Below are 27,324 nucleotides of genomic sequence, written 5' to 3'. Positions count from 1 at the left end.
GATCTTCCTTTTACGCAGAAAAGCCTGAGAGGGAAATGGCAGGGAGGGAAATGGCGATGAAAGGACTGAGAAGCCAAAAACCGGCAAAAGGGTGCCAGGATGGAGGAGATAAGGTGGAAGGGAACGAATCAACCGGGAGGACAGCGAATCAGGTCAGGTGGCAGGAGAGGAGCTGGCAGGGGTCCCTCTGAGGGAAGGAGAAGGGCTCATGCCCCAGCCCTTGTACCTGCTGGAGCCCCCCCAAGCATTCAGCCTGCAGCACCCCAGGAGCACAGCGCGCTCCCCCCGGGTTCCCTCACCTCCTCCTGCTCTCACTGACAGTTGCACCGAGCAGCTGCGCACGAACTCAGCGAGAGCTCTGCTCGCAGCAGAAGCGTGTTATTTCTCACACTGCCGGAGCTGCTGAGGTGGGAACGCACCTCTGCAGACCCTCTAGTCCAACCAGGGTGGGGTGAAGCAGGGTGCTCAGTGGATTTTGAGTCTCTCCAAGGCTGGAGACCCCTCTGTCCCGCGTTCAAACGCACTATTTAACGCAAAGTAATGGGAAAAGTCAGGCATCTAACCCCGCCCGGCTCCTCCCCCCCTCCCCAAGATGTAGCCGCACACACCCCCCCCACCCCCCCGGCTCCTCCTCCCCTCCCCTGCGCGCCCCGCCCGCCGCTCGGCTCCTTCCACCTGCGCGGCGGCGCTGGCGAGCGGGGCGAGCCCGGGCCGGGGGATGTGAGCCCCCATGGGGGCCGGCTGGCCGCGGCGGGGGGCGGCCTGGCTGCCGGTCCTGCCGCTGCTCCTGCCGCTCCTGCCGCCGCCCCCCGCGGCGCACGCAGGTAGGTGGCGGCGCTGCCCGCCGGTCACGGCCCCGGTCTCTGTCCCGGCCCCGCGGGGGATGCGCGTCCCTCCCGGGCAGGGGGTTGGGAGCCGGGCCCCCCGCGCCGCGGGTCCCTGGGGGTCGTCTCCGCGCTCGGTTGTCCTGGCACGGCGGACGGCCGGGGCAGGCAGGGCTGGCCCGGCCCGCCGAGCCGTGCCGAGCCGTGCCGAGCCGTGCTGTGCCGTGCCGAGCCGTGCCGAGCCGTGCCGAGCCGTGCCGTGCTCCCTCTGCCTGCGTGCGGCCGGAGTCCGCGCAGGCGGCCCGGGCGGGAGGCGGCTCCTGCCGCCGCCGGTCGGGCCGGGGCCGGGGCCGGGGCCGGGGCGCGGTGTGCCGTTCGTGTTAGACGGCGGTGCCTTCATTTAGCGTTCGTGTTTCTGGCCTCCGGTGCTGAACTGGAGGGAGAGGACTGGGTAGTTCTGTAATGTTGCTTCCTCTTTTTCCTTTCTCCGTAGTTAACGCTGGAATTGGGTTTTACAAAGGCGCATGTTAATTTACTTTCAGGTCTTAAGTTGATAGCGTGCTCTTGAGACAGTCCTTGCTATACTCATCGGGGTAATTCCCCAGGTGTCTTTGGTGTTTCTGTCTTCCTTTGTGCTTGACGGCCACCATGCGCCAGAGTCCTACCTGAGCAGTCGAGGGACCGATTAACACAAAAGGCAGGATGGGGTTTTTGGCAGAGATGCTCAGCTCGTGTGCCAGTATCTGGAGTGGCTCCCGTTCCCTTTTCCCACCTGTAGACTGGAGCACTCCTGCCGTGACAGCCACATATCCAAGCACAAAGGAGGCAGAGGGAGCAGGGAAGGTGGCAGCTGGAGTGGGCTGTGGGAGCAGCTCAAATGGCAAACTGCCTCCGGCACGGGCAGGGATGGTATCCAGTGGGAATGAGCTTGTAAACCATAGCTGTTGAATGGGTGTGCGTGGTGGGTCCCCTGCTGCTGTTAAAAGCATCACACGCGATTTCTTTTTTTATATCCCTCGAGTATAAAACCGAGCAAGGCATTGCAGAGCTCAGCAGATCTTCTGAGGAACCTACGCCATCTTTGTGCTCTTGTTCTCTGCTGCAAATGTTGCCTCCAAAACCAAGTGTGTAAGGATAGAGTCTGCTCCCATTTAAATCCACAGCAAAACTCCCAGATCCTGTGGGAGCTGGCCGGTGGTAAGGAGTGTTCTTCATACCCTGAATGTTCTTGAGTAGCACCAAGTACTGTGTCTCAGTTAACTCTTTTGACAAACTACTCTTATGCATCAGTGATTTTGCGTGACTTTCAGGAGTACCAATGCCAGCTTCTCTTTAGGTAACTGTCCATGTCGTTTTCATCTTATTTAAGTTCGCTGATGCAAGTGTTTTGGAAAATCTGTATAACTGGCATTCAGTTGCCCTTTAAAAAAAATTAAAATCTGACTACTACTGGTTTTGATTCCAAAGAAGGTTTAGAAAAGTGTCAAGGGGCTTATGTTGGTTTTGTCTAATGGTTGTTCAAGGAGAAGGGAATCTGTTTGCACATTCCTGAGGCTTTAGCTGGACATAATTTCAGGTTTTTGTTGACAGTCAGCAATACCAGCATGGAAGGGACAGCTGTGCCTTTCACCGAAGGCTTAGAGCTTCCATTTTCACCTCTTTCAGTGTGAGACTGCATAAAAGTTGGTTTAATTCAGCCTAGCAGTATTTTGCTAACAATGGAAAAAAATATATGAGGTGCAGAACTGTCATAGCACTGCTCCTGCTCATTTCTCCAAAGTGAAGTGATAGGTAGAGGAGTCCCTTTGGGGTACTTTCTTCCAACAGAAGAAGCCTGGGTTGCCAGCTGGGAGCCGATGCAGTCCTGAAAATACTGTGGTTGCCCTGAGTGCTTGATCTGGTGCTAGAATAAGAACGGATTATACCAGGACCCAAGTGCCATGGAAAGCAGTCTTACAGCAGGACTTCACAGACTCAAATTCTAACATCTTACAGGATCTGTGCTGTGCCCGTCCCTTTGGGATCTCTTGTTCAGTTCCTTTCTGAACTCTGTGGCAGCAGCATTGAAAGGCTAACTTATAGCTGGACCTTTGCAAAACATGAAGCAAAACACCTTTTGTTTTCACTGTGGTGTGTTAGTGGGTACAATTTTATCCTTAGTGGATTACATCTACTGTTTCAGCAGTCTCTGACTGCATTCTGTTCTAGGGCACTGCTCTCTAATGATCTGTGCCCACCTAACATGCTATTTGGGCATTACCTGGCTTTGCACAGGACAAAGATTTCACTTGTCACTGCACTTCAGTGGGATTTTTATAAATTGGTGTTTCACTCACTGTTTAAAAATCTGTACTCTACAACAAATGAAGAAGCACAGAAAACACAAAATGGAAAATTAATTGTTTAATCAACACGTTCAAGAAATGTAGCATGTTCCTCTTTACCACATGGGAGAGTTTAGCAATTTTTGCAAGAAACCCATAAGGATAGGAAGGAACATCCTGAATTTTGGAAGTAGTAGAATGTTAATTTACGAATCTCCATCTTAAATTCTGCCCTGTGTTCTTAGTGGAGGTTTCCCTAACCACATTCTTCTGCAGTTAGAGAAACCTTTAAACTTCTGGCCCACAGAGTCCAGTCTCTGTCTTATAGATCTATACAGAAGAAAGAATGCAATGGATACTGCAATATATACTTACTCTGAGGAAAAGGAAATGAGCCTGAATGCTGTACTGCAAAAATAGAAGAATTCTGATATATTTAAGGCATGCTTACGGTGTTTGTTCAGGTAAGGCATGTGATTTTGAAACAAATCTCTCAATCATTTCTCTTAGTGTGCTTTTGTCTGTATTGTGACACAGTCTTGGAACTGGATTTCTTCTGGATGAAGCTGCCCTGGAAGATGTGCTTCATCAGAATATCTAATGCAAGTAAAGCTAATCCAGTATTAAAAAGAAAAAACCTGAAATGTGAATAGCGTAGACAAGTTTTTCTCAATACTGACATTTTCATGTAACAGACCTGCTCGTAGTGGGTTGCATTACTTGCTAATGCAGACATAGCCTTAGATCCTACTGGAGTTGGTATATGGCTATAGCAACTACATTTCTTATGATGCGACCTTGCAAATTTCCCCCTTTTCATGTTTTCTAATAGTTGCATAAGTTGCTTGGTCTGCGTTGACACACCTGCTTTAATTTGCTTTTCTTTCATCTTCCATTTGATCATATTTTTCCTAATAAATAGATCTACATTTTAAGAAGTAGCTTCAGGCCTCCCTTTAAGCAAATTTCAGTATGTTTTCTTTCACAGTTACTAGAGCACTGAAATGTACGAAACATCCCTTGTGATCAAGATGTTGTTCTGGGAAATACAGAATAAAAGGATAAAAAGGGTCACAGTATAGGCTTTGAAGTTAAGCCATTGAGCTGGAGTTCAGGGACCACATTGATGCCCAGACATATTTTATCATGTTAAAACCATCCAGAAGGCAGGCAATATACCAGCACTAATAATCCACTTCCTTTCCTCCTTGCATACCCACAGTGAATCCTTGAGAAGGCTTCCTGAGGTCAGCGTACACCCAGGGCTCTAAAACTTGAGGTCCGTGTGTGGATGCTGCTCCTGGATTCGAGGGGAGGTGGGAGAGTGCTGTCTGCAATTCACTCCCCCTGAAAACTGGGCCAGCAGAAGCAACTTGCTCAGCTTATTTTAATAGAAACAAAGCCTGAATAACCACTTTTATTCCTGCATGAATACATAGTGTTTGAGCACCAGTCATAATTTGTGAAGGACAGAAGTGAATTGCATGGCTTCAAGTTGAGCAGTGCTGAGTTGTTTTGGTATTGACACAAGGTGATTTAAGGTACACTTTGGATCTGGGAAGAGGCTGATCTATTGCACAGACACAGCCGGTAAGTATTAGCTGAAGTGTTAAATAGCATACTGAGGTATCAGATTATTTCATGTGTAAGGCATGCAGTGTGCACATAATAAATAGGCTAATCGCCTTGTGGATATACTCCATGATGTCTGTGTCCTGGGAAGTTTATAGATTGCACTTGAAATGATGGCTGTATGTTACCCAAATGCAGTAAGAACTCACAGACAATTGTCTTTGATTAGCTAAATGATTCAAAGAAGAAAAAAATGTGTTCGTGCAACGGTAGAGATGAGAAGAACAGTGGGGAAAAATATTGTAAAATACAATGATTTTTGAACCCTCTGAAAACTTGACAATTTTGTGCATGTAGTATTTTGTATTATCTAGTATGTGTCTATATACTCAGCAGGATCGAATTGCATTTTGGTGGCGATAATCTGTGTGTTTACCAGAGAAGGCATTAAGCTTCAGTAATAAGAGTGGAAGTATATGGGAGGGCTGAGCTTGGTGGTTTTACGTGGTATTTCCTGGCTCTCTGCCATTGTCAAGGAGAGAAGAGTAAATCTAACATAGAAATAAATAAAAAGGGATATTGGCATAAGGAGAACTACAGTATATGAAGGAGTGTCACGTTCATGTAGTCTAAAGGCTCATCCTTATCTTTTCATCTCCAATTTCCAATCTCATGCCGGACTGTTTCAGACAATGCTGCGATCTGTACCCTAGTGCTTGGCTTTGCTTATGATTTCCACAACTTGACAAATTCTTTTTGCCTGTTAATTAGGAATGGAAATGGTTAAAGGAAGTAGCTCATTCTGTAGAGAAGCTTCGAATGCTGTTGGGATTTGTGATTAAAGTCCAAAACTTAGATGTGTGTTGCAGTTCCCCATGCGAACGTTCAGGTTCACCACTGTAGATGATAACCTTACCCTTCTCTAGTGGCCTTTATAGTCTTAATTCCAAGAGAAGCAAGTGGTTAGGATTACTCAAGTCATTTGTGCATGTGTGGTTCCAGTTTATCTTTGGTTTTATAGCTGTGGCTTGTACAGATTGATTTCTGCTGACTGATTTTTCTCCAAGAAGTGGTGTTAAATATCTACAACCATAGGATTAATAGCTAAGAGAGAAAAAAATCACCCTTTATGAGCCAAACAAGAGCTCCTGTATTTTAAGAAGCTTAGCTTTATAAGAGCCTGAATTCTGGAAGCCTGGACCATCTCTAGATAAAAATGAGGTTTTACTGGAGAGCTGTGTTTAAGTGATGTACAGATCTGTGCTTTATACTTGGTGTACCAGTAACTTGCAGGTTTTTATCCACTGCTCATCCTATCTTGAAAACAGTACAGTAAAACTAGTTAAATCAGACAAAAGAAAACAAGTTGTAGGACTGGAGGTATGGGATAGTTTACATATGAAGAGATTAAATAAACTATATCTCTTTCTTGTGGAAAATAGGTGACTTCTCCTGTCTGCCTGGCTACTGCAAGAGTATTTTAAGGTCAATGAAGGGACAGGAGGAAGACTGTAGTCTCTTCTTCCCTTCTTTATACCCCAGCACCTTGAGTTAAATCTCACCTGATAGCTTAGCTATTTTTCAGCCTTCTGTTTCCCACTCCCTTTTCTGTGATGAGACAGGGATCTGTCCAAAGAGAAGTAAGAGAAGAATGCTGCTTCAGGAGGTGAAAGGATCTTACATTCTGCTAACAAGATTTATGTGTTTGAGCTTAATCACACTCTGTGTGTAAGAACACACACGAGCGGGTATTACAGCTCTTAGATGAAAGGGGTTAATCTATTTCCTACTAGTTTCTTAAAGGCTGGAGGGAGCAGGTGAGCTAGTATTGATTATTGCAGCTGGTTTGCAAAAGGCTTCACTTCTCTTGGCTTTCCTTGCCTTTTCTGAAAGTGCATCAATATCTTGCTCTTCAGGGGTACTGTAGTCAAAATAGTAATGTACAGGATGTGGCTCAGAAGCCACTGAAAGGCACTGAAAACTGTGCCTTGAGAAGGCTGAGGCATGTGTCATTGCTGACAGGGCTTTTTCTCGCTGTAAGAAGGTAGCAGACAGGCACAGAAGTAGACCTGTTCAGCTCTCTGAGTCTAAAGCAACTGGCAGTAGCTCCAACAAGACCGAGAGCTAGCTTCTCCTCCAGCCCAGGCGATGGTCAGGCTCCTCCTGATCTCATCAAAGTGTGCTGGCCATTCCCTTGAACGTCAGCGACACCGCACTGTCCCTTGGATCCATCTGTGCACGTTACTGACTTTAACGCCATTTCTGAGGCAGTCTTTTGTAACTTCTGTGTGAAAGATGTAGATGATTATGCTGAATGACTTCCTCTGTTCAGCTAAATCTGTAGGCAGGTAAATGAGTCTAGAAATCACAACTGATGGTTTTAACAAAAAAAAAAAGCTTGTTGAGTACAGGAAAGATATTAAAAATACTACTATACCTATAATTAGATACTGACTCGTTCACATCTGAAATTACTGTGGGACACACTGAACAGTCATACAGTGCCTCAAAACACACCAGCCTGTACCTGACAGGAGACCAACAGAAGTGGGTGGGTACCCCAGGAAACCTTCATTTCTTGTGAGTTCTCTACAAGCAGTTGCTTCCCAGAGGAGCTTATGTCCTTGATCATCTGTGGGGAGAGGCATAAACGTGGGGCACAAGAGGGAAAAACAATTCTGTGAGTGCTTCGAGTAGCAGAGATGCTCAGCAGGCTGCCTCACGCCTGCCGGGCTATCGTCAGACAGTCTCCAGCACCCTGCAAGAGATAAAACCTACAGCTGTGCTGGCTCTCCCACAGGGTGAACTTGAAATTGCCTCTTGCCGTTTGCAAGCACTGGCTGGGGACTGGAAATAGGCCATTTATGATCGTTTGGACAGGGGTGGCTGTGTGACCTCGGCAGCCCGATTGCTTGCTAGGAGTGTTGGTCCTTCCTCTCGGGTCTTGGGTGCAGGAGAAGGTGTTTGACTCGCATCTTTTGAGGATTGCTTTTCCCTCAGAAATGCAGGCAAGTGCTCATCCTCCATTGACATCACACTCAATCTCCTGCCCAAGAGAAAATGTGGATTCAGAATGGGGGATTTTACTAACGAAATTAGCTTGGACTCCAAGAAAAGCAAAATCCCTTCTCTAGACAAGCGATCAGTAGGTCAGAGAGCAAGGAGCAACACCTGTTAGGCAAGGAATATAATGCCGTCAGTTCAAAATGGACTGTTGTTGCCCAGCTGATATTAGCCAGCACTAAATGATGAAAGCCAAAATTAATTTTTGCTCAGTTTATGTGTAAAAAAAAAAAAAGGTATTTTATGTAAGGATGGATTGGGAGTGTTCCAAAATGTGGTCTATCAGGATTCGGCTGATAACTGTCACACAGCATAATTTTAACAATATTTCAAACAGAAAGCTTGTTTAACCATTGGGTATTTTGAAAAACAAATGTGAGATGTCAGAGGTATTCTAATTAAGCTTTCATTTTCTTGGCTGTTGGGTTGTGGTTGATCTAAGTAGTAATAAATTGGTAATGCTAAATGTGTTCTAGGGAGAAAAGAAAATCCTTAAAATTAAATGCTGGACAGTTGGGCTATTTCTAATGTTTTATATAACTTCAAAACATCTGTTTTAAAAAACAGCTATTGTGTCATGGAATTGTGTCAACAGTGGGCTTTTAAAATGAATTTAGTTCTTTTTGACAAAAAACGTTTTTGCATTCTGAACTTAACAAAAACTCATTGAATTTGATAATTTAAAAAAAAAAAACAAAAAACAACAAAACCAAAACCCAACAAACACAAAACACCTTTGATGGATATGACTCCGAAAGCCTTAAAGGTGTTGTGAGTAACTTTAGGCAAGCACACCTTGAATTTCACTCACCTTGTTTCAGGCCAGTATAGATCACTCAGAATTAGAAAACATACCTACAGTAACTTTCTCCTGCTGGAGCGCATCAAGGAAAGGTTTTTGCAGCAGGGTGTGGTTAGGTAGTGTGAGCTCTACTCTTGCACTTGCAAACCTTCGGCACAGTGGAAAGAAAATTCAGTTTATTTCATTTCTGTCATACAAGTTAGCAAAAAGGAATGGTTGTCAGCTGCCATGGCCCTCTCTAGCTGTCTTCTAGCAAGCCTTCAAGGGACTGGGAAAATTTTCTCCTCCTTTCTGAAGTTGGGTCTTTCTGGACTAAGTCTGAGTGTTCTTTGATCAATATTCTCTGTAGAGGTGTTTTTGTAAGTTAGGACATGGTTTGGATAAATAAATGCAAGGCTTCACACGGGGGAGGAGAGCATGTCAGGGCAAGCCACAGCTTCAGTCCCTTTTCTGCATCTCTCCCATTCCTCAGGCTGTATTTCCACTCGCACTCTTTCCCCAGATGACCTCCTCGGGTTCACCTGTTTCCAATGGCAGCCTACCTGTTTCTTCAAAAACAAACTCCACGTGCCCTTCATCCTTCTCCCACATTTCCCCACCTCTTCTCTCATGCTTTTCCATCTGCTCCCCCACCTGGTTTTCATGTAGTCCTACATCTCCGTTTCTGTCCCCTTCTTCCTCTCCCCTGTGCCCCCTCTGAGCAGGCTGTGATGGGAGCGACGGGCTCCAGTTCTGGGAGGGCACGAGTGTGCTTTGTGGTTAGCTCTCGAGCGCTGTTATGACTTGAACAGGAAATCACCTCCCTACTCCTCCCCACATTCCCACCAGCGCTGCTCAAGTCAAAGGCTTTCACTAGCCCAACTTCATACCTGGCAGTCCCAGAGCTCCAGCAACCCACTAGGAGAAAGGCAGCTAAGCTGCAATGACTCCTATGTGCCTCTCCTCCTCTTCCTCATTATCCAGACTGTTGAGTTTGAGTCTAAAAGAGTGGGCATAGAGAAAAACTTTCAGGCTCACTTAATTGAAAAAAAAAAAAAGCTAACTCATTTGTTTAAATTGTTGCTAAGATGACTAATAGCAGGTAATGACATTTGCTAATGTGTATTCTTGGCTTCGATGGGTTTCCCTTCTTCTCTGTAACTCCTGATCTCCAATTTTGGCTCGGTTCTCCTGTTTACCACTTAGCATACTCCCTCACATTCCTGCGTGGCCAGTGCTGGCTTGCTTGAGGCTGCAGATGTGCCAGAAAAGACAGCCCCAATCCTCTGCTAGTGAGTGCCACCAATGGACATTTGTTCTGATGGAGTGTGACCATTTTTATATTATGCTTAGGCCTGTGTTTGAGGGAATATTTTTCACTGAGAACAACATAACCATTGAAACAGATGAGCTGGAGGAAGAAAAGAGAGCAAAAATTCCTTAAAAAATGAAGAGCAGCAGCATAGAAGGAGCCAGCAAGATTTTGCAGGAGTTTGGTGGAAGTCACCCAAAGCTGAACAGAAAGACTAAAGCAAGGGCAGTGGCCTACAGCATCGCCAGAAGTGAATGTTCGGTGGCCTAGATTACTCCTAAATTGCTTGATGCTTCACTGGTGGGAAAAGGTGAATCAGGGCCTCGGCCTGTTTGAAAGGCTGCCCTCCCCCCGAGGTGTGTAAGCGTGGGTTAGCTCCGTGGCCTTCGAGTGGCAGCTGCAAATGGTGAGGCACGGGGAGTGCCTGCAGCGTTGCCCATAAATTCGGTGTCCAGCACAAAGGAGCCGCTTCCATCAGAGGTGCTCTCAAGGGTCACTCTCCTTTCGGAAAATACAACAGCAATTGAAGCCAAACTCTCTGTCGTTGTCAGAAAAGGAGTTCCTCTTTTAAATTCTGAGATGGCTGTAGGGGAGGAGTCCCTGGGTTTTACTCCTGTGGCTATTGGGAAAAGCTCTGTTGCAGTAAGGCTCACCTTTCTGTCTTAATGCTTTCAACATCACTCACTGTCTTAAATTATACCTTACAGTTGTCTAGAGAAGCCCTGTGATCTTCTTTGTTGGTTTATTTTGTTGGATAATTTAGCGTTTGCACCCTTGTAGCCATGCCACAGTAAAATACGGCAGATGATCGCTCCGCTTCAGAGCGGTGCGGTCAAAACCAGTACTTAGACAGGAGGCATTTCTGTGCCAACAGGTCAGCTTTCGGTGGGTCCTCTGCCTTCTCCCCACCCCAGAACTTTAGCCAGTGTACAGAAAAAATATCTACGTTTTTACGTGTTTATGTATTTTTATGCTTTGCAGCTGCTAGGTTACCCAGCTCAAGTGAAAAGTTAAATCTGTTCGTAGCGAAAGGGCACAGGTAGTTGCAGCTGTATTTGTTTTGCGGCATTGACGTTAAACACAGCTGTTTGTCACGGAGATAGGCAGCAGTGCCTCCTCGCAGATAAAAAGCAGATACACTGAACGGATAATAGTTGTAAAATGGAAATTATCTGTGTTTATACTTGTATACATATATGTCTGTGTGTGCGTATGCATGTGTGTATAGATAGATAGATACGGCTATAACCAAAACCGAGCTCTGAACAGTACCGACTGGAGCCAGGCACGTACCTGCTAGGGAGCTCTACGTGATTAAAAGTGACCAGGTTTTTAAACCCAGCAGACACTTTCATAAAGAGAAGATGAGGCACCTGCCGTGCAGTCTTTTACTCATGTGAATAATCTCACTGACGTCAGTGGGTTTTTTGGCTCACACGTGAAGATGTTTTCAGGCTAAGTCATACCTATTTTGGAGAGTCTCGCAGTAGCTTATTCTAAGATCAGGACTTGCTTCTGTTGTGGTGGTGAAGTTTGCAAGACTATATTACTACTTTCTTTCCAGTTCAGGTGTGCAGAGTCATGAAGATGTAAGGAATGGTATTACTCAAGGTTTGATTTACAGAGTTTCCAAAGACAGTAATAAGTGCTCCAGGTTTTTCCATGCAAGAAATAAAGTTACTTTGTTATACTGGGAAGTGATGACAGCCATTGCAGACTACTGATGAGACAGACTAAACCTAGCAAAGCAACAGGTATGAGGAATTTCTGCTCTCATGTAGGCCAGTAAGAACTGAAAATACTCCATGTGACACCCATGCCATTAATCCGGGTTAATGGAAATAAAATCAGAATATGACTGGATATATTGTGTTAAAAGACAAGATACTGAAAGAAGCAGCTGATGCACATACTTGAGTCCTTTCCTGACTGATAACCATGGAACATACAAGCTGTATATATAATCTATTTTCTACGCATACCTCCTGACTCTATTGTGTGTTGAGTAGACACGAAGGAGTTTGTTCTTAACTCTTCCCGGAGAAATAGGGCAGTATGGTAGTTTTATTCTTGTTTCACAGATGCAGAATTGCTGAATAAAAAAACTTGCATGATTTGTTGTAAGGGTAAACAGAAGCCTTTACTAAAGGGGCAAGACCAGAAATAGAAACCAAATCTCTGCTTTTGCAGCAAATGGAAAGTTAACGGTCTCGCTCCCTCTGCCTTCCAAATCACACTGAGCTGGGAGCAGGTGGGAGCACGCCAGCAGTGTTGTAATACTTTAGATCTTGTAAAGATACAGTCTGTGGGTTCTACATGTGAAGATTGGCTTGTCTACTGCAGTCAGTGTTTCTGTTTTGAAACTTCGTTTACCACAACAGAAACCACACTGGGAGGAGGCATATGTAAAAAAAAAAAAAAAAAAAATCTCAACAAAAAAACACCTTAAAAACACCTTTGCATGTTACTAGTTTAAAAATATTTTAGTGTAACAGACAAATGCACGACTCTTGCTACTTTAAAATGTGCTCAAGGAATATAAATGTTTTTATGCAAGGATGGACAAATGTCAAAAGGTAAGGTGAACAAAAAACTATTCAGAAAACCAATGGAAGTAATTTCACTCGTCTGTGATGAGCTGGCTGCCTCTGGCCAGTTCAATTCGGTGACTATGGATTAGCCTGATAAGCAGTACACGTTTTAAAAACTTTTAAAGAAAAAAGGTGTGAAAAGTGAGCTGTTAGGGATGTGTTTAGCTGTCCTGCACCTGATTCAGCAGTACCCCAGCCAAATTTATTACTGCACAGTGCAAAGCCAGATTTATCAGATATTATAAGAAGGCCTATCAAAACGGGGCTGGCAGTGACCTTAAGAGATCACCCAGTCCATCCCACTACGCCTAGGCAGAATCAGCTAAATTATTGTCATTTCTGGCAGATGTTTCTCCAATCTGCCCTTTGAAAGATCCAGCAGCCCTCCCAGGTGACCCATCCCCATGTGTCGCTCCTCTTCCCATAAGGGATTACTCCCAGTACCTCCTTTCTCTCTGAAACTGAACTCTGTTCCTTTTTCTCCTTGTTTGTGGTGGACATGGAGGAGAGATTATCCTTCTCGCATAAAGACTTACAGTGTTTCCTGTCACTTCTCCCTGGACAAGGTGCATCTCTGATAAGTTCAACTGCTGAGGAAGTGGAGATCAAGGCTGATGGGCTTGACCACCATCTCCACTGGAGGGAGAGAGATTCACCCAGTCTGGTCCATCCCAACTAGAGAGATGAACCAACCTATGGAAGAGTTTATCTTCCTCTGCTTTTTATGACCGCTGCAAAACAGATGCCTTGCTCAGAGCCCAAGTTACCAGAGACAAATGTTCTTCTCATCTGTTGCTGTTTAAGGGCTTGAATTTTTTTAATCTTTCCTTTGAAGGTTTTTGGACCATGCAGTAAATACTGTATTCTCCTCCAGACTCTGTTTTATTCTTAAATCTCTCCTTGTTGGGCTTTTTAGTTTGTCCTCATTGTTTTTTAATGAGAAGCCTTTATGGCTTTGATTCCCAGCAATCTAAGAAAATACCTACTTTGTATTTCCTCCTACTTGGGAATTGCAGCAGAAAGTTTGTTTGTGCCTCAGTCCCTCCCTCCCTTTCTACGCAGATTGCGTGGTTGCCTTTCTCAGGGCTTGGGCAGTATTGTGTGCTTCTGATACTGGGGTGTTGGGGTTTTTTTGTAATCTCTTATTCCCGGTTGTTGATTATGCAGTTGATGGATTTCCTGAAGTCTCCATATGCTTTAGTGCTGGGATGTGGTACAAAGAATGAAACTTGATGCATTGATGATGTGTTGTAGTCCATGTAATGCTGGTTTGTTCTTCTTCGTAGCATGCACATCAGTGGTTTAGGAGCTTTTCTATTTTACTGCACAGATGTTGCCCATTTTAGGCTGTTCTCTTGGCTCTCTTGGGCAGTTTCATCTTCACATTTGGATTAGTTTCACCTAAAGCAGCTGCAGAGGACGTTTATTTGGGGGAAATCAAGACCTTTTATTTTCTAGGTTCTGTATCTCCCACTTGGAAGCAAATGTTAGAGTAAAGCAGATTACTGGAGGTCTCTTTCTGCTGCTTTTGCATCCCCTGGCATCCTGAAACTTTTTTTATTTAAAAAATAAATTTATTTTATTTATAGTTAATAAATAAATAAATTTATAGTTAATAAATAAATAAATTTATTTTATTTGTAGTTGGAGCTCTTCAAGATGACTGTCACTGGGCATTTCTGTGTCCAAGTGTTCAAGGAAATGGGACTTTCTATATACTTCTTGTAAATAAATAAGCTTACCCTAAGAACTATACCTGTTGAAACTTGTTCTCCAACTAGAAAAATTTTTAAAGCCACAGAACACTAGCTAAGTGCTGAAGATAAAAAGAGAGCAACTTCAGAAATACCCTCTGTAAACAGCTTTATGATCTGAAGATACAGAGGCAGGCATGTACCAGAGTTTGTTTTGAACATTAACATACAGCTAGAGGCTTGGAAAACCCAGAGTTTCCACTGAGACAGTTTAAAGTAATTGGTCTCTACAGAATTGCAAGGAGATTGTTTTAATAGATGTATTGAAGAGAAAAGCTTTTACTGTTTGGCTCAAAGCCAGTTAGAAGTCAGCAAGTTAACCAGGAAAATGGTGGTGACTTTTACTTACAAAAGCAACTAGATGTTGCATGTACTGGAGGATGAGCACTATTACTCTAGTAATAGTGAAAAATACTACCAAAAAACCCTTAAGGTCTGCTTAAGGAAGTAACAAATGTCAAGGACTATCAATTCAGACAGATTCCCACTGTTAGTGTTAATATGCTTTTTTTCCCCCTTTTTTTGTCTGTTTTTGTTACCTCAAGAGCTAGAATTGCATCCCTGGCAGAAGAGCTTAAAGGCTTTTGAAAAGCCCTGAAGAACCACAGGTTCACTTTTTCTCTTCCCCATTATACTCTCGTGGCCATTCACAATGAGAAGCTCCTGCCCAGCCGTGCAGCTTCAGGGCTGGTCTCAGGGTTGCTCCCATGGGAGGAGGTGCTGGGGATTGAGTCACAACTTGGAGCTTGGGATTCTGCCCCTTTTCCCACAGGCCTCGGGTTTGCAAGCAATTTAGCAATGGGAGCATCTCCATTAAGTTTATTAGATTAGGAGTGTGTATTAGGAAGCCGTGAAATGGGGTTCTTAAGAGCCCCAGACTTGCTTCTTTATTCATTTCAAACGCTGGTGAAATGAACAGCAATTTAGATGAGTGACCTAACAGTAGGTGCTCACTTTTGACTTTCTGGAGAATCAACATGGATGATCAAATGATGTCGGGGCTATTGTGATCATCCACTCTGATTCTCCAGTGTGAAGTCATACTTCTGGTTGTAAAGCTGTGTTTGCAGTAGACTCCACGTATCTTGTTAAAAATAACTGTTTTGATTTTTTTAAAAGTCCACTCAGCTACAAGATTCTACTGTAGCATCAAGGATATTTTTATAATTTCCAGTGTTAAATTGTTATTCAGTATTCAAACTGATGTTCAAATACCTTTCCAATTTAAAAAAATGCATGTCTCTTCTAGGCCAAGCTTTTCTAGCTTTAGTTTCCAGTCCCTGAATATTTCCATGCTAATGTCTGTCATAAATGGCAAAGCCATTTTTGCTAGAGAAAAAAAACCACTAGTACAGATGGAATTTGGGACTGCACTAGCTAGGGACACTTTTGAAAAAACTGAATTTCCATGGCCAACAACCTTGTGCTTTTAATGATAAGAAAGGCAGTATGTAGAATTTTGTGGCTTGCTTAAAAAATAATTTTATGGCTTACTTGAAAATAGGTGTCTTTTTTGGTTAACTTGGAAGCATATGTATTTGCAGATTCTTAGCATATGTTGTTCCTTTCTTATTTTCTTTCTCAGGAGAGTTGTATTGTTCTTTGCCCAACCCTAGGAATGTCCGTTTTGAATCTATAAACATGAAGAATGTCCTTCACTGGTCAGCACCGGAAGGCACAGGAGATGGAGTACTCTACAGGGTGAAGTATTCAGTGTAAGTTGGCTTGTTTATTTTATCCCCACTGACTTTTATTTTAGCATTTTAAATAATAATTTTAAAAAATCTTTACGCAAGATAGGGCTGCGAAAAAGTAAAGAAAGGAGAACTAAAATGTGGGTTAGACTTAAGCAGTACAGTTTTTAACTTTTACTTCTGGTACTGCTTACTTCAGCTCCAGTTAAAAAAAAATTGTAATGAGACTTTCTTCCTATGAAGGAAGTTTGGGATGCAACATGGAAGCTTTCAGGGGCATTCCTGAGAAATAAGACAGAAGCATGAAGGACCATGCTGTGGATTGACATCTGTACACATTTAAATGGATCTGGAGATGCAGTATTTAATAGAATATTAACAGCACCCCATGTTTCATTGGTCTTTTCTAACAGACCCCACCCCCACAGTTTTCTTCTGATCCCGCAAGCCTCTCTAGTCTAGGGGAAGATCCACCGAAGTTATCAAGTATTGTAGAAAACCAAGTAATGTGATTGGAATCAAGCCCTTATATTTTCAAGGTCTGCACCTTTCTGGGTGTGTTGGGTCTGGCTGAGATGGAGTTAAGTCTCCCCATAGCAGCCCTCGTAGCGCTGTGCTCTGCATTGGTAGCTAGAAAGGTGTTGATAACACACCGGTGTTTTGGCTACTGCTGAGCAGTGCTGGCACAGCTTCAAGGCTGTCTGTCCAACATTTTCACCCCCTCAATGGCAGGCTGGGGCTGGGCAAGATCTTGGGAGGGCACATAACCAGGACAGCTGACCTAAACTAACCAAGCAGATATTCCATGTCATATGACATCAGCTCAGATATAAAAGCTAAGTAAAGGCAGATGGAAGAGAGGGCATTTTTGTCTTCCGGAGAAACCACTACACCTACTGAGGCCCTGCTTCCCAGGAGGTGGCCAGACATCGCCTGCTGATGGGAAGTAGAGAATAACATCATTTGGTTTCCTTTGCTTTTGCGCGCGCACCCTTTGCTTTCACTTTATTAAACTGTCCTTATCTTGACCCATGAGCCTTTTGTTCTATTTTCTCTCCCTGGTCCAGCCGAGGAGGGGGAGTGATAGAGCGGCTTTGGTGGGCACCTGGCACCCAGCCAGGGTCAACCCACCACAGTCCTTTTTGGCGCCTAACGTGGGGCACAACAATGGCAGGTTTGCATTAAGCATGCTATAGCTAGTTATTAAGTGGCAAGCTCCTGTGCCTGTCATGGAGTTTGTTGGCTGCTTGCTTATCTCTATTTTGCTGAGCTTGGGAACATGGTAATACAAACAATGGCTATGTGCTTTGTGCTGGCACTGATGGCTTTGCTGTGCTGGGGGAGCTATCTTGTGGAGGAGATGAGGGAACACATCTCCCTCTCCCTACCTGGCATTGATACAAATGGGTTTGTTATGCAGGCTCCCAAGGTCCTTGTTCCACCCTTATGTGAGCTATTCAATACTAATAATTAATACTGGTGGTATATTATGGGTTTTGTGGAATCTGGTCTCATCCTGGTATAAGAGAAGACAAGTTTTGGGTGAGGCAATACTGAAATGTGCCCTCAAGCGACCGGTCCCTGGCTGGCAGGGTGTATGGAAGGATTTGGGCAGATTCCTAGGATGGGTATCACCTCCCATAACCTGGGACTTTACACCCGAACAGGCAAGCAATGCTGGCAAACTGATGTGCCACCTGATAGAGGGGTGCCTTGTCTACCCCAATGAAAACCAGCAGCTCCTCACACTGTACTGGGGCCTGGCCTATGCCTATCAAGCCGTAGTTCAGCACTCTCAGAGGACTATGGTTGAGGCGGGGACCCAAACTGCATCTGAGGACACCACGCTTGAGATAGGGACCCAAACAGCAACAGTAGGATATCAAGGAATTTGAGTGAGGACCAGAATCCATTTCCTTTATTCCCACCGAGAGAGCACTGGGCCATTCTGAAGGATGGTGCTGGAAGTTTAGCTTACAAATAGGTGTTGTCATGGATGATGTCATGCTCCCAATCTTTATCTCTAATATTTACACTTCCCTTGATCTAGTAATGTTTTCATGACACTAAACCAAATGTAGATCTCCAGAAGTTTCCTGCAACTTGAACTGGCTACTACAGAGGCTGCAATCTCTTTTGCTCAGATCTTGCCCTCTGTGCTAACAGAGGAGCCACAGTCCGCCTCCTAGAAAAGGGGAGAGTGCTCAGTAATTATGGAATGAAAGATAATTTTGTAGAAGGTGAGAGCTCAGAGAGCACTAGCTATGCTGACTCTGCAGGGTCAGCTGGTCCACGGAAGAGTCTGTAGTCATAGATATGGTCATCTTTCACACTGAATATAAAAATATTCATATGTGCCTCTACCTGCTTAGGAGAGCAAGGCCTTGAGCTGGGTGGAAAATGCTGGTGAGCGATACTGACCTGCAGTCATGTAGAAGCTGCCACACACCCTTACTAATTAGCAGCCAAAGGGGAATTCTTAATAATGTGGATTTAAAGGAGCAGGAGCTTCTGAGCAAATCCAGGCAGGAATTTTCCAAGGAAATCTTGATTTCTTCTGCTAGTGTATAAGAGCTGGTCAGTACCAAGGCATTGTTGGTAGCAGATATATGCCCCTTTTTCAACTAGAAGGGTTTTGAAGTTCATTGTATTCCAATGGAGTCTTTCTTTTAAACTAGAAAAAGAATTGACAGTCAGCAATGAGTAGTCTCCTGTCCACTCATCTTGGACGCCCTGAGCATCATCTGTCTCTGTACACGAGGATGAGCCACTGACCATTCTGTCAGAACTCTTTATCTTTATATAAATAGTTATCCTGACTCTGTTATCTTGTGTTTAGAGTTTAAACTAAAGTGGTAGAGACTGAAGTAGAGAGATCTCTGGTCTGTGCAAGCAAAACTGGACTTAGATTGGTATCAGTAAGATCCCAGTTAGTTCCACATGGCCTCTTCTGGATAGGGCCTTCTCTGATTTATTTTTCATGAAAAACTTTTGAAAATCTTGTGTTTTATCTCAGCTGAAATTGGGAATTCCTTGAAATTGCAGTTTTCTGCATAACAAGCAAACTGTTTCATCAGCCATAATATCAGTTTCTGTGCTGTGTTACGAGGTGACTAATATCACGGCAATATCTTTTGTACAGCTCCGTTCTCTTTCTTTTTCAATATAGATACGGTGTTGGCAAATGGATTAGAAAGCCAGAATGCAGGAATATTAACAGAACATGGTGTGACCTCTCCAGTGAGACCTCTGACTATGAAGAGCAATACTACGCAAGTGTTAAAGCCTTCCTAAATGGGATGTGCTCTGACTGGATGGAGACCACACGATTCAACCCTCTTACAGACAGTAAGGAAAGCTAATCATGCAGCCAGATGTTCAATGGCCTTGATTAATACTATGTGCTCAGACTGCATGTACCTTCATAGCATGTGATATTTTAACATGAGGTTAGGGGTTTTTTGCAGTTGTTTCACATTTACGCTTTTGGCAGAAGTAATTGAAATAATAATGTTAGAATTTGGATATATGTGTGTTAGATATACGGTCTTGTATATACTGAATACTCTTTTGTGCTATGGTAAAGCTTTACTCAAGGCAAATAAAATCTGTGGCACATCCACAGTATAAAGAGCTCTGATTTTAAAAAGGGTCTATTAAACCAGTCAGTAATCGTACTCTAGATCACAATATCTCTTATCTGTGCCAGATAATCTGAGAACATACTGGTAATTTAGCTTGTTTTAGCAAATGGAGTTTCAAGGTTGTAAACTCCTGCGAAGTCACAGGAATTCCTAGGCAAAATTCCAAGTCAGTGTTCACCTTCTTACTATAAAGATCCTCTTAGTTATCTGATAAAATAATTTTCTAGCAATATAAATGAATTGTTCGAAGTCCTAGACACCTCAAAACATTACAAAAATTTAATATCATCCACTGCAAGAAACTGCATGGACAAATCAGTGTGCCTCTGCTGCATTTGACTGTTTTTTGTACATGTTCATTTTTCCAGCTAAAATTGATCCACCCATGGTAAGTGTATCTTCTACTGAGAAATCTATTTCAATCGTTCTGACTACTCCTGAGAAGTGGAAGAGAAGTCCTGAGGAAGAATCCGTATCTCTGCTTCAGGTGTATCCTGGCCTGCAATACAACGTGTCTGTCCTCAACAAAAGAACAAAGAAGCGGGTAAGCTTTGTCAAGGCTGTAGAACTGGACCTATTAAATCTGTGCTCTGTGCTTCTTAAAATGCACTTTGTCCGCAACAGCAAGGATCGAAATAGGATTCATGACTTCATAGGAACTGTAGGATCATTTGGGTTGGGGGGAAGCTCAGGAGATCTCTATTCCGAAGTCCTGTTCAAAGCAGAATCAGCTTTGAGCTCAGACCAGGTCGCTCAGGGTTTGTCCAGTTGCATCCTGAAAACCTCCAAAGACAGAGACTGCACAATCTGTTCCACTGCTTGATTTTCTGCTTAGGGAAAGAATATTTCTTTATATCCAATCTGAACCTCTCTTTTTGAACTTACGTCCATTGTCTCTCATCCTCCCACCATTCAGCACTGTGAAGAGCCTGGCTCTGCCTTCTTGATGACCTCCCTGGGTCATCCTGGGGGCTGCTCTTAGGTTCCCCTGAAGCCATCCCTTCTTCCCTAGGTGGGACAAACTCCAGTCCTTCAGCCTCCCCTCACAGGGCAAGTGCTCCAGCCCCAGCCATCTTGGTGATCCTCTACAAACCCACTCCAGTTTGCCAGTCTTTTCTGTATTGGGGGGAACAAAACTGGTCACGGTATTTTGGATGTGGTCTGATGAGCACTGAGTGGAGGGCAATAATCCTTTCCTCCATCTGCTCCCTCTTCTCCTGTTAACACAGCCCAGGATGCTGGTGGCCTCCTTTGCTGTGAGGGCACGTTGCTGGCTCACGTTCAGCTCACTGCCTGTCCCCAGTCCTCTTTGGCAGGGCCACTCCCCAGCCAGTCAGTCTACCGGCAATACTCACAATACATCGTGACAAAGTCCATCCTTTGTCACTACATCTGAACATCTTCATTTGCCTGTCTCTGCAGATTGACATTTCATTAGCAAGTAGTATTTCCCAGCACAAACACAGTAGATGAGGAAGAGTTCAGTGATCAGCTAAAAAAACCCGTTCATTCTTCTGTTCCCGTCCTTCAGGCACAACCTCTATCTGGCAAACTTCTGAATTTCCTGAACTGAGACAGAAACTTTGCACCAAAAAGGTCACCTTCTGTCAAGAGGGATATTAAAATGCCAAGATTAACAATTATAGGAAGACAAAAGTTGGGTTGTTTGGTTTCAAGGTTTTTTTTTTCCATAAAGATGCTTGACATATAGCAGTTACTTTACTTTGGACTCCAAGGTTTACATAACACCCATTATTCTAAGGCTCCTATTTTTACCAGAACATCCCAATTTGAAAGATTTTGTGAAACTGTACTGTGTGCCTTTTATTGGCCTATGTGTCAGGACAGGGCTGGAGTGATGCTTTAGCTCTACTGCAACATCAGCATGAGAATGTGGGCTAATGGTGGCACATGGTTCTACTTTGTATAAAGCATGAAGTTGTTCAGAAGTGGTAGAGGAATGATTGAATGGAAGGTGAAATATTCAGAGAGGACATGACCTAATAAATAACTTGAGTTTTGATTGTATTTGTTAAAAAAAGGATGCAGCTGGCAGTTCTTATAGTATCATTATTCTTTCCAGAAAATATGTGTGCTTGTGACACATTTTGTATGGAAGATATTTACCTTTCCATAACTGAGGAGTTAAAGGGGGAGAAAAATGTGGTTGTTTTTTTTTGTTTTTTTTTTTTTTTTTATGTCTTTCAGTGGTTCTTCTCCATCAGCAACAACACCTTGGTTGTGCCCTGGTTAGAACCTGGAACAACTTATTGTGTCAGTGCACAGATACGTGTCACCACACCACTTTTGCACAGTGGGTTCTCCAAAGAATGTTGCATTGCTACATTGAAAGGTATGTGTAAGCTGGCAAATTACAAGGAGAAGATGCAGGTTAGAAAAAATCATGGTGATTGCGTTTCTAAGTTTTTTATGTATCCATTCTGAGAGTGAAAGCTAGCATTGTTTCTCCCCTCTCTGTGCATTTGTACCAATGAAAAAATCTTTGCCTTTAATAAAACATAGCTGGGATCTGCTGACTAGAAAGTATGTCAGTACCTCTGAGGAGAAGGACCTGCACTCTTTGAGTCTAAGTGAATGGATAACATTTTTTCTACTTGAATGAGGTTTGGGACTGGCAGAGATGGGTCCGTCCGAATTTAGCAACAAGAGAACCTGAGGGAGGAGTTGTTACTTCCTTTTAGAATTTATTTTATAATTTAGATAATAATAAAAATTTGTCCTGTAGCTCAAGTGCCATTTTTTTTAAAATTTCCTGCGAATTCCTTGTTTATTTAAAACGTTTGCATCCCATAGCCAAAAAGCAATGTGGTGAATGCACACATTACTATCTGAATACATTAAAAAGTTGCTCGGTACAATGAAAACTTTTGTTTTGTTAACAGATAAAACAGCAGATGAGACTATAACAGTCACATTTGGATGTGTTCTGCCTGTCATGCTGGCTGTCCTTTTTATTTCGATGACATGCTATTGTGTGCACAGGTATATTCACGTCAGCAAACAGAAACATCCAACAAACCTGGTAAGTGTTCTGTGTTGCAGGAGGTCACTGCCAACCTTGGCACTCACAGCAGAGCTGTGCATTTTCCGCGGCTCCAAGTCAGCTGGGATGAAACCATGGCTAGCTACAAATAAAAGCTCTAGTTGTCACTCAGATTAAGAAAAGAACATCTCAATGAGGGTTATTAAATGTGAGAAAAACAGAGTAATAACTCAAGTTAGCAACTGTATCTAAAAGATGACCAGGGCTAATGAGGATCAGAACAGAACTGTTCGTTTGGGAAGAGTCATTGTCATAAGCAAGGTCTGAGGTGCACTGAGGCAAGCTCTGTTAGGAAGTCAGCACTCCCTAAATGTATCTAGGAAGAAGCACCGTACCTAGAAGAGAGTCAGTGAACAAAGGTTATTAATTGGTTGAATTCAGAAACAAGAAGGGCAGATAATTAAGCAGTACTGAAACCCCATGATGTTCTTTTGGACTATTATTGGGTATTACCAGATTCTTCCACTTAATTGTGATTGTGAAGGATTTAGCACGTATGCATCACACAGATAATTGAATCTGCATTTCAAGAATACTTTCAAATATTGCACCATTTCCTAACACCCCAAAATGTCTGAGCAAACACATTCTGTTAGACAGCCCAAATACACTTTCTACGTAAAATGTTTGCAAGTTTTTAGACCTGCAGAGCTTGTTAATTTTTAGAAAGAAATGTTACTGGTTTCCAGCTCAGGAGCCCAGCAGAGCTTTCTCACAGCTATCTCTAAACAAGTTGCTCAACCATAAACATGCAATTACAATAATGAATGAACACTTTGATGTTAATCCCATCTGCGTGATGCTGTGGGATGGGAGGTATAAGGGAGTTGGTTTCAACATGCTGGTCTTTCTGAAGAAATCTAGAGCAGCACAGAGGTGACAGGAGAAATGTTCACAGAGGGGCTGTGGGTTCAGAAGGAGTAGAGCAGCTACTGCTGCAGTGTGTTAGATGTGCACAGAGACACCTCCTGCACTTGTTGAGGCACCAGCTTTATCACTGAATCATGGAATCGCAGGGTGGTTTGGGTTGGAAGGGACCTTTAAAGATCATCTAGTCCAACCCCCCTGCCAGGGGCAGGGACATCTGTCACTAGACCAGGTTGCTCAAAGCCCCATCCAACCTGGCCTTGAACACTGTCAGGGATGGGACATCCACAGCCTCTCTGGGCAACCTCTTCCAGTGCCTCACCACCCTCATAGTAAAGAATTTTTTCCTTCTATCCAGTCTAAATCTACCTTCTTTCAGTTTAAAACAGTTGCCCCTTTCACTACAGGCCCTGGTAAAAAGTCTTTCACCATCTTTCTTATTCTTTATTCTTTATCCTAGGATGCAGGACATGGTAGGGGGAGATAGCTTGGTTTCCCTTGGAGAGCTAGCAGGACAGAGCTGTTTACAGTCCAAGAACATAAAGGGCCAATTAGTGAAAAATTCCCACTCAATAGCAGACTGAACTCCAACTCCAGGAGTTTTTTCTCTAATAAATGTAAAATTTGTATGTTGGGGGTGGGTGGGTGTTTAATGTTCATTGCACTTTTTTATGACCACCTTGAAGCTTCAGTTTTATTTCTCCACCTCTGGATTCAGTTAATGTTAAGGTAACAAATGAATATAGACCTGGTATTTTAATGATGCTCTCTGGCTTTCCCAACCTACAGATGATTCCACATGGGCACCACATGTGGTCAGAGGGAGGTGGAATAAGCAGTTTGTTTTGGTCCAGCACTTCTGCCCTGGGGGAGCTTTCAGACTACATGGTACATTGATTAGTGGTCTTAGTCTTCCATTCAAGCTTGAAAGCACTGAAGTGCAGCTTCTGGCTGTTGTTTTTCTGTTGCGCTTTACTTTAGTGACTGCTCATACAGTATTTACTACTGTTAGAAACATTACTCGTTTCAGAAAGATTCCTATTGTTTAACTAGATGATCTATCACAGGGTCACAAAAGCAGCCTGTGACAGACCGCACAATGCAAGCTCCATATGCTGTACTTCAACCTGATGTATAGCTTTTTCTCTGAAAGGAAACCTGATACTATTTAATTTTCTGTAAGCTATACCTTAACATGGTACCTGACTGTGCTTCTGGGATGTGGTTTTGACTGCACTTCTCTTCACTGGTTAAAAGGAGTGGAATAGATTCTGTAATCTGTGACCCAAGGACAACTCTGATGTTTTCTCCAAAGTCACTTGAGTTTATGCTGGTGAAAACAAAAACAGAACTTGACAAAATTGTTCTAATCATTATTTTGACATGTGGAAGATGAGAGAAGGGGTATTAGAGCTGGTCATAATACAGTTTTACTTCAGATAGCATAAAAAAAGTGGAGCATATTAACACCACTGGAGGTTTATGTGATGAAATTTCCTTTTTCCCTAAATTGAAATAACCTTCTAGTAAGGTCTAGCCTAGCCTTATATTTTAAAAATATATGACAGTATAAGAAGTAGCAAGATGGTATTTTTATTATACTTCACTCAAAACTATTTTTTTGTTTTCCAGGTATGGCACTACACTGACAAATGCAAAGAAAGAGTTTTCATACCATGTGAAAAAATAGTGGTCAACCTTATCACTGTTAACATGGATGAGTACAAGCCATCTCAGGCATCCAGTCGTCTATCAGGAGGGAAAAGTCCCTGTTACTACACCATTTACAATGGCACCGAAGGGAAGGATTTGCCTTCAAAAGAAGTGCCGGAAACAAAACACTTGCTTGATATTTCACACAAAGAGGAAGGGGACAAAACTGGGAATTGGCCATCTTATGGCCAGCCTAGAACAAACAATACCTTCAGACAGAAAAATGCAGGGACTGTAGAGTATGAACATGACGTAAGGGCTGAAGACTTCACTCCCAGTCAGAAACTAGAAGAGAAAACTTCTGCCCCCAGGGGACTACCAGGTGAGCCACAGATTGCTTTGGGGGACTTGGGTAATAAGAAAACAGGACAGCCATATTGCCCCCAACTACTGGTGAGGGCAGCAGACCCTTGTTTGGGACAGAAAATAGAGGAACTTAATTTGAAGATGGTTGATGCAGCAGATGAATTGCCGAGTGAGACCCATATCAACTTGGTGGACTTAGACACTGAAAAATCTGGGCAGACATCCTATCCTCAGCTGGAAAAAATAGCACAAGGTCTCACGGAGAAAGAGGGTGAACAGACCATAGTAGTAGATTGGGATCCCCATACTGGAAGACTGTATATTCCTACCTTGTCCAGTGTTGAAAATCAGGTGCGTGAAGGAGTATTCAAGTGTGATGATCCTGACAAAGAGGGAATTTTGTCCAGATTGTATGAGAAAAAGGTATCTGGCGAATCATCAGAGGACCAAGAAACATATCTCCTGCAGTTCAAGGAACAATGGGGACTGCATGTAGAAATGGAAGACTGAACAATGATTTTCTAAAATATTCTAAAATGCAAAATCTTGTTTACTTTGCCAAAGAGAGTGGTAGACTCAGTGGAGCAAACACATCTTAATGTATTGAAGTTTTCAAGAAGGTAACAGTTGAACAACTTATTCATATGTTATTTATAACAGTTTCCAGACATGATGTAAGTGATTTTGACCTCCATCATAAACGTCTGAGGTAAAACATGATGGTTATGAGATTATCTTCTTTTTAAAAAAAGATATATTTTTACACAGGGTGCTGTTAGGATTTTCACATTGTAATCCTACCAAAACAAATTATCAGCATTTGAAGACAGTTATTTTTAGCAAATGAAAAGCAACAATATGACATATTGCTGGGCTATTTCATGTATCTTGACACAATGCAGTCTTTCCTAGGTTTCACTCCTGCTACTTGTAATGGTTTGAGCTGACTTTTGTGGAAGTTAAGGGCATTCCAGTATATATTTTGTTTCTGTTTTATAAATATTCTTCTACTTAGTGAAGCTCTTACTTATTTCTGTTGAAAGACTTGTCTGAGGTGTGGGGTCCCTTCCATACTGAGCCATGCAGATATGCAACCAGCAACAATTCTTTTAGCAGGCATGCCTACAAGCTCAACAGATGTAAGGGAGAAGAAAGCAAGCATTAGTCATGCTTTAAACTGGGGGGAAAATGTGGCACAGAGGGATTCAGTGAAATGCCTGTAATCTTACTGGATGGAGCGTGTCTCACCCAGCCTTAGACACTCGCAGTACAGCATCTGGATGACTCATGTCCTGCAAGTGTCTGTTCCTCTCCAATGACTTTCATGGCAGGCTGGTGTGACTAGCTCAGACAGAATTCTGCCCCAGACACACTGCTGCTTCTTCAGACACATCCCACTTGCCATGGCAGTCCCAGAAAGTGTCCCTGTGGGCTTTCTTTTATTATCTGGTGTCCTGACCAGGACTTTTGATACAAGTTTACTTTTTCTCCACGTCATGTGATATTTATTGAGGATAGTAAAATTACAGGATATTCTAGAAATGAATTACTAGGGCAAATGATATTTTTCTTTTCAAAGCCTATCTGTCACTTTTCCACTTAATGGACTTTTTTTTGTATACCAAAAAAAAATCATAGTAATGATTTGTTTGGTTTTGAAGAGGAGAAGCAAAATCCAGAGGAAAAAAAAAACTTTCTGAGATGTTTAAAACTTGTACCCTCCAAACTAGGTACATGGTTAGGTGTATTTTTGAAGGAAGACCTTTACCAGTATCTTTTCTCTTGGGTAATGTTTTGGTTGCATGACCTTGGCAT

The 27,324-nt window shown here is 43.1% G+C and overlaps 1 protein-coding gene across 1 annotated transcript; it reads left to right on the top strand.

Moving 5' to 3' along the window:
- Window positions 1-711: 711 nt before the first annotated feature.
- On the top strand, window positions 712-27,324 carry IL20RA (interleukin 20 receptor subunit alpha). Its single transcript, XM_075036795.1, has 7 exons — window positions 712-824; window positions 15,807-15,936; window positions 19,085-19,263; window positions 19,928-20,103; window positions 21,768-21,912; window positions 22,463-22,602; window positions 25,123-27,324. Exons 1-7 carry the CDS (start codon window positions 731-733, stop codon window positions 26,017-26,019), a joined length of 1,761 nt encoding a protein of 586 aa, XP_074892896.1. The 5' UTR covers window positions 712-730; the 3' UTR covers window positions 26,020-27,324.

The sequence above is a fragment of the Buteo buteo genome, chromosome 9 (assembly GCF_964188355.1).
Source record: "Buteo buteo chromosome 9, bButBut1.hap1.1, whole genome shotgun sequence".
Taxonomy (NCBI): domain Eukaryota; kingdom Metazoa; phylum Chordata; class Aves; order Accipitriformes; family Accipitridae; genus Buteo; species Buteo buteo.
The sequence above is the reverse complement of the archived record's forward strand: the minus strand, read 5'-3'. Positions and strand labels throughout refer to the sequence as shown.

Bases quoted from the DNA above. Each gene is read 5' to 3' on its own strand.
- IL20RA (XM_075036795.1), top strand. From the start codon at position 731: ATGGGGGCCGGCTGGCCGCGGCGGGGGGCGGCCTGGCTGCCGGTCCTG. The intron at 19,264-19,927 runs GTAAGGAAAGCT...TCATTTTTCCAG, and splicing joins ATTCAACCCTCTTACAGACA to CTAAAATTGATCCACCCATG. The intron at 22,603-25,122 runs GTAAGTGTTCTG...TTTGTTTTCCAG, and splicing joins AGAAACATCCAACAAACCTG to GTATGGCACTACACTGACAA.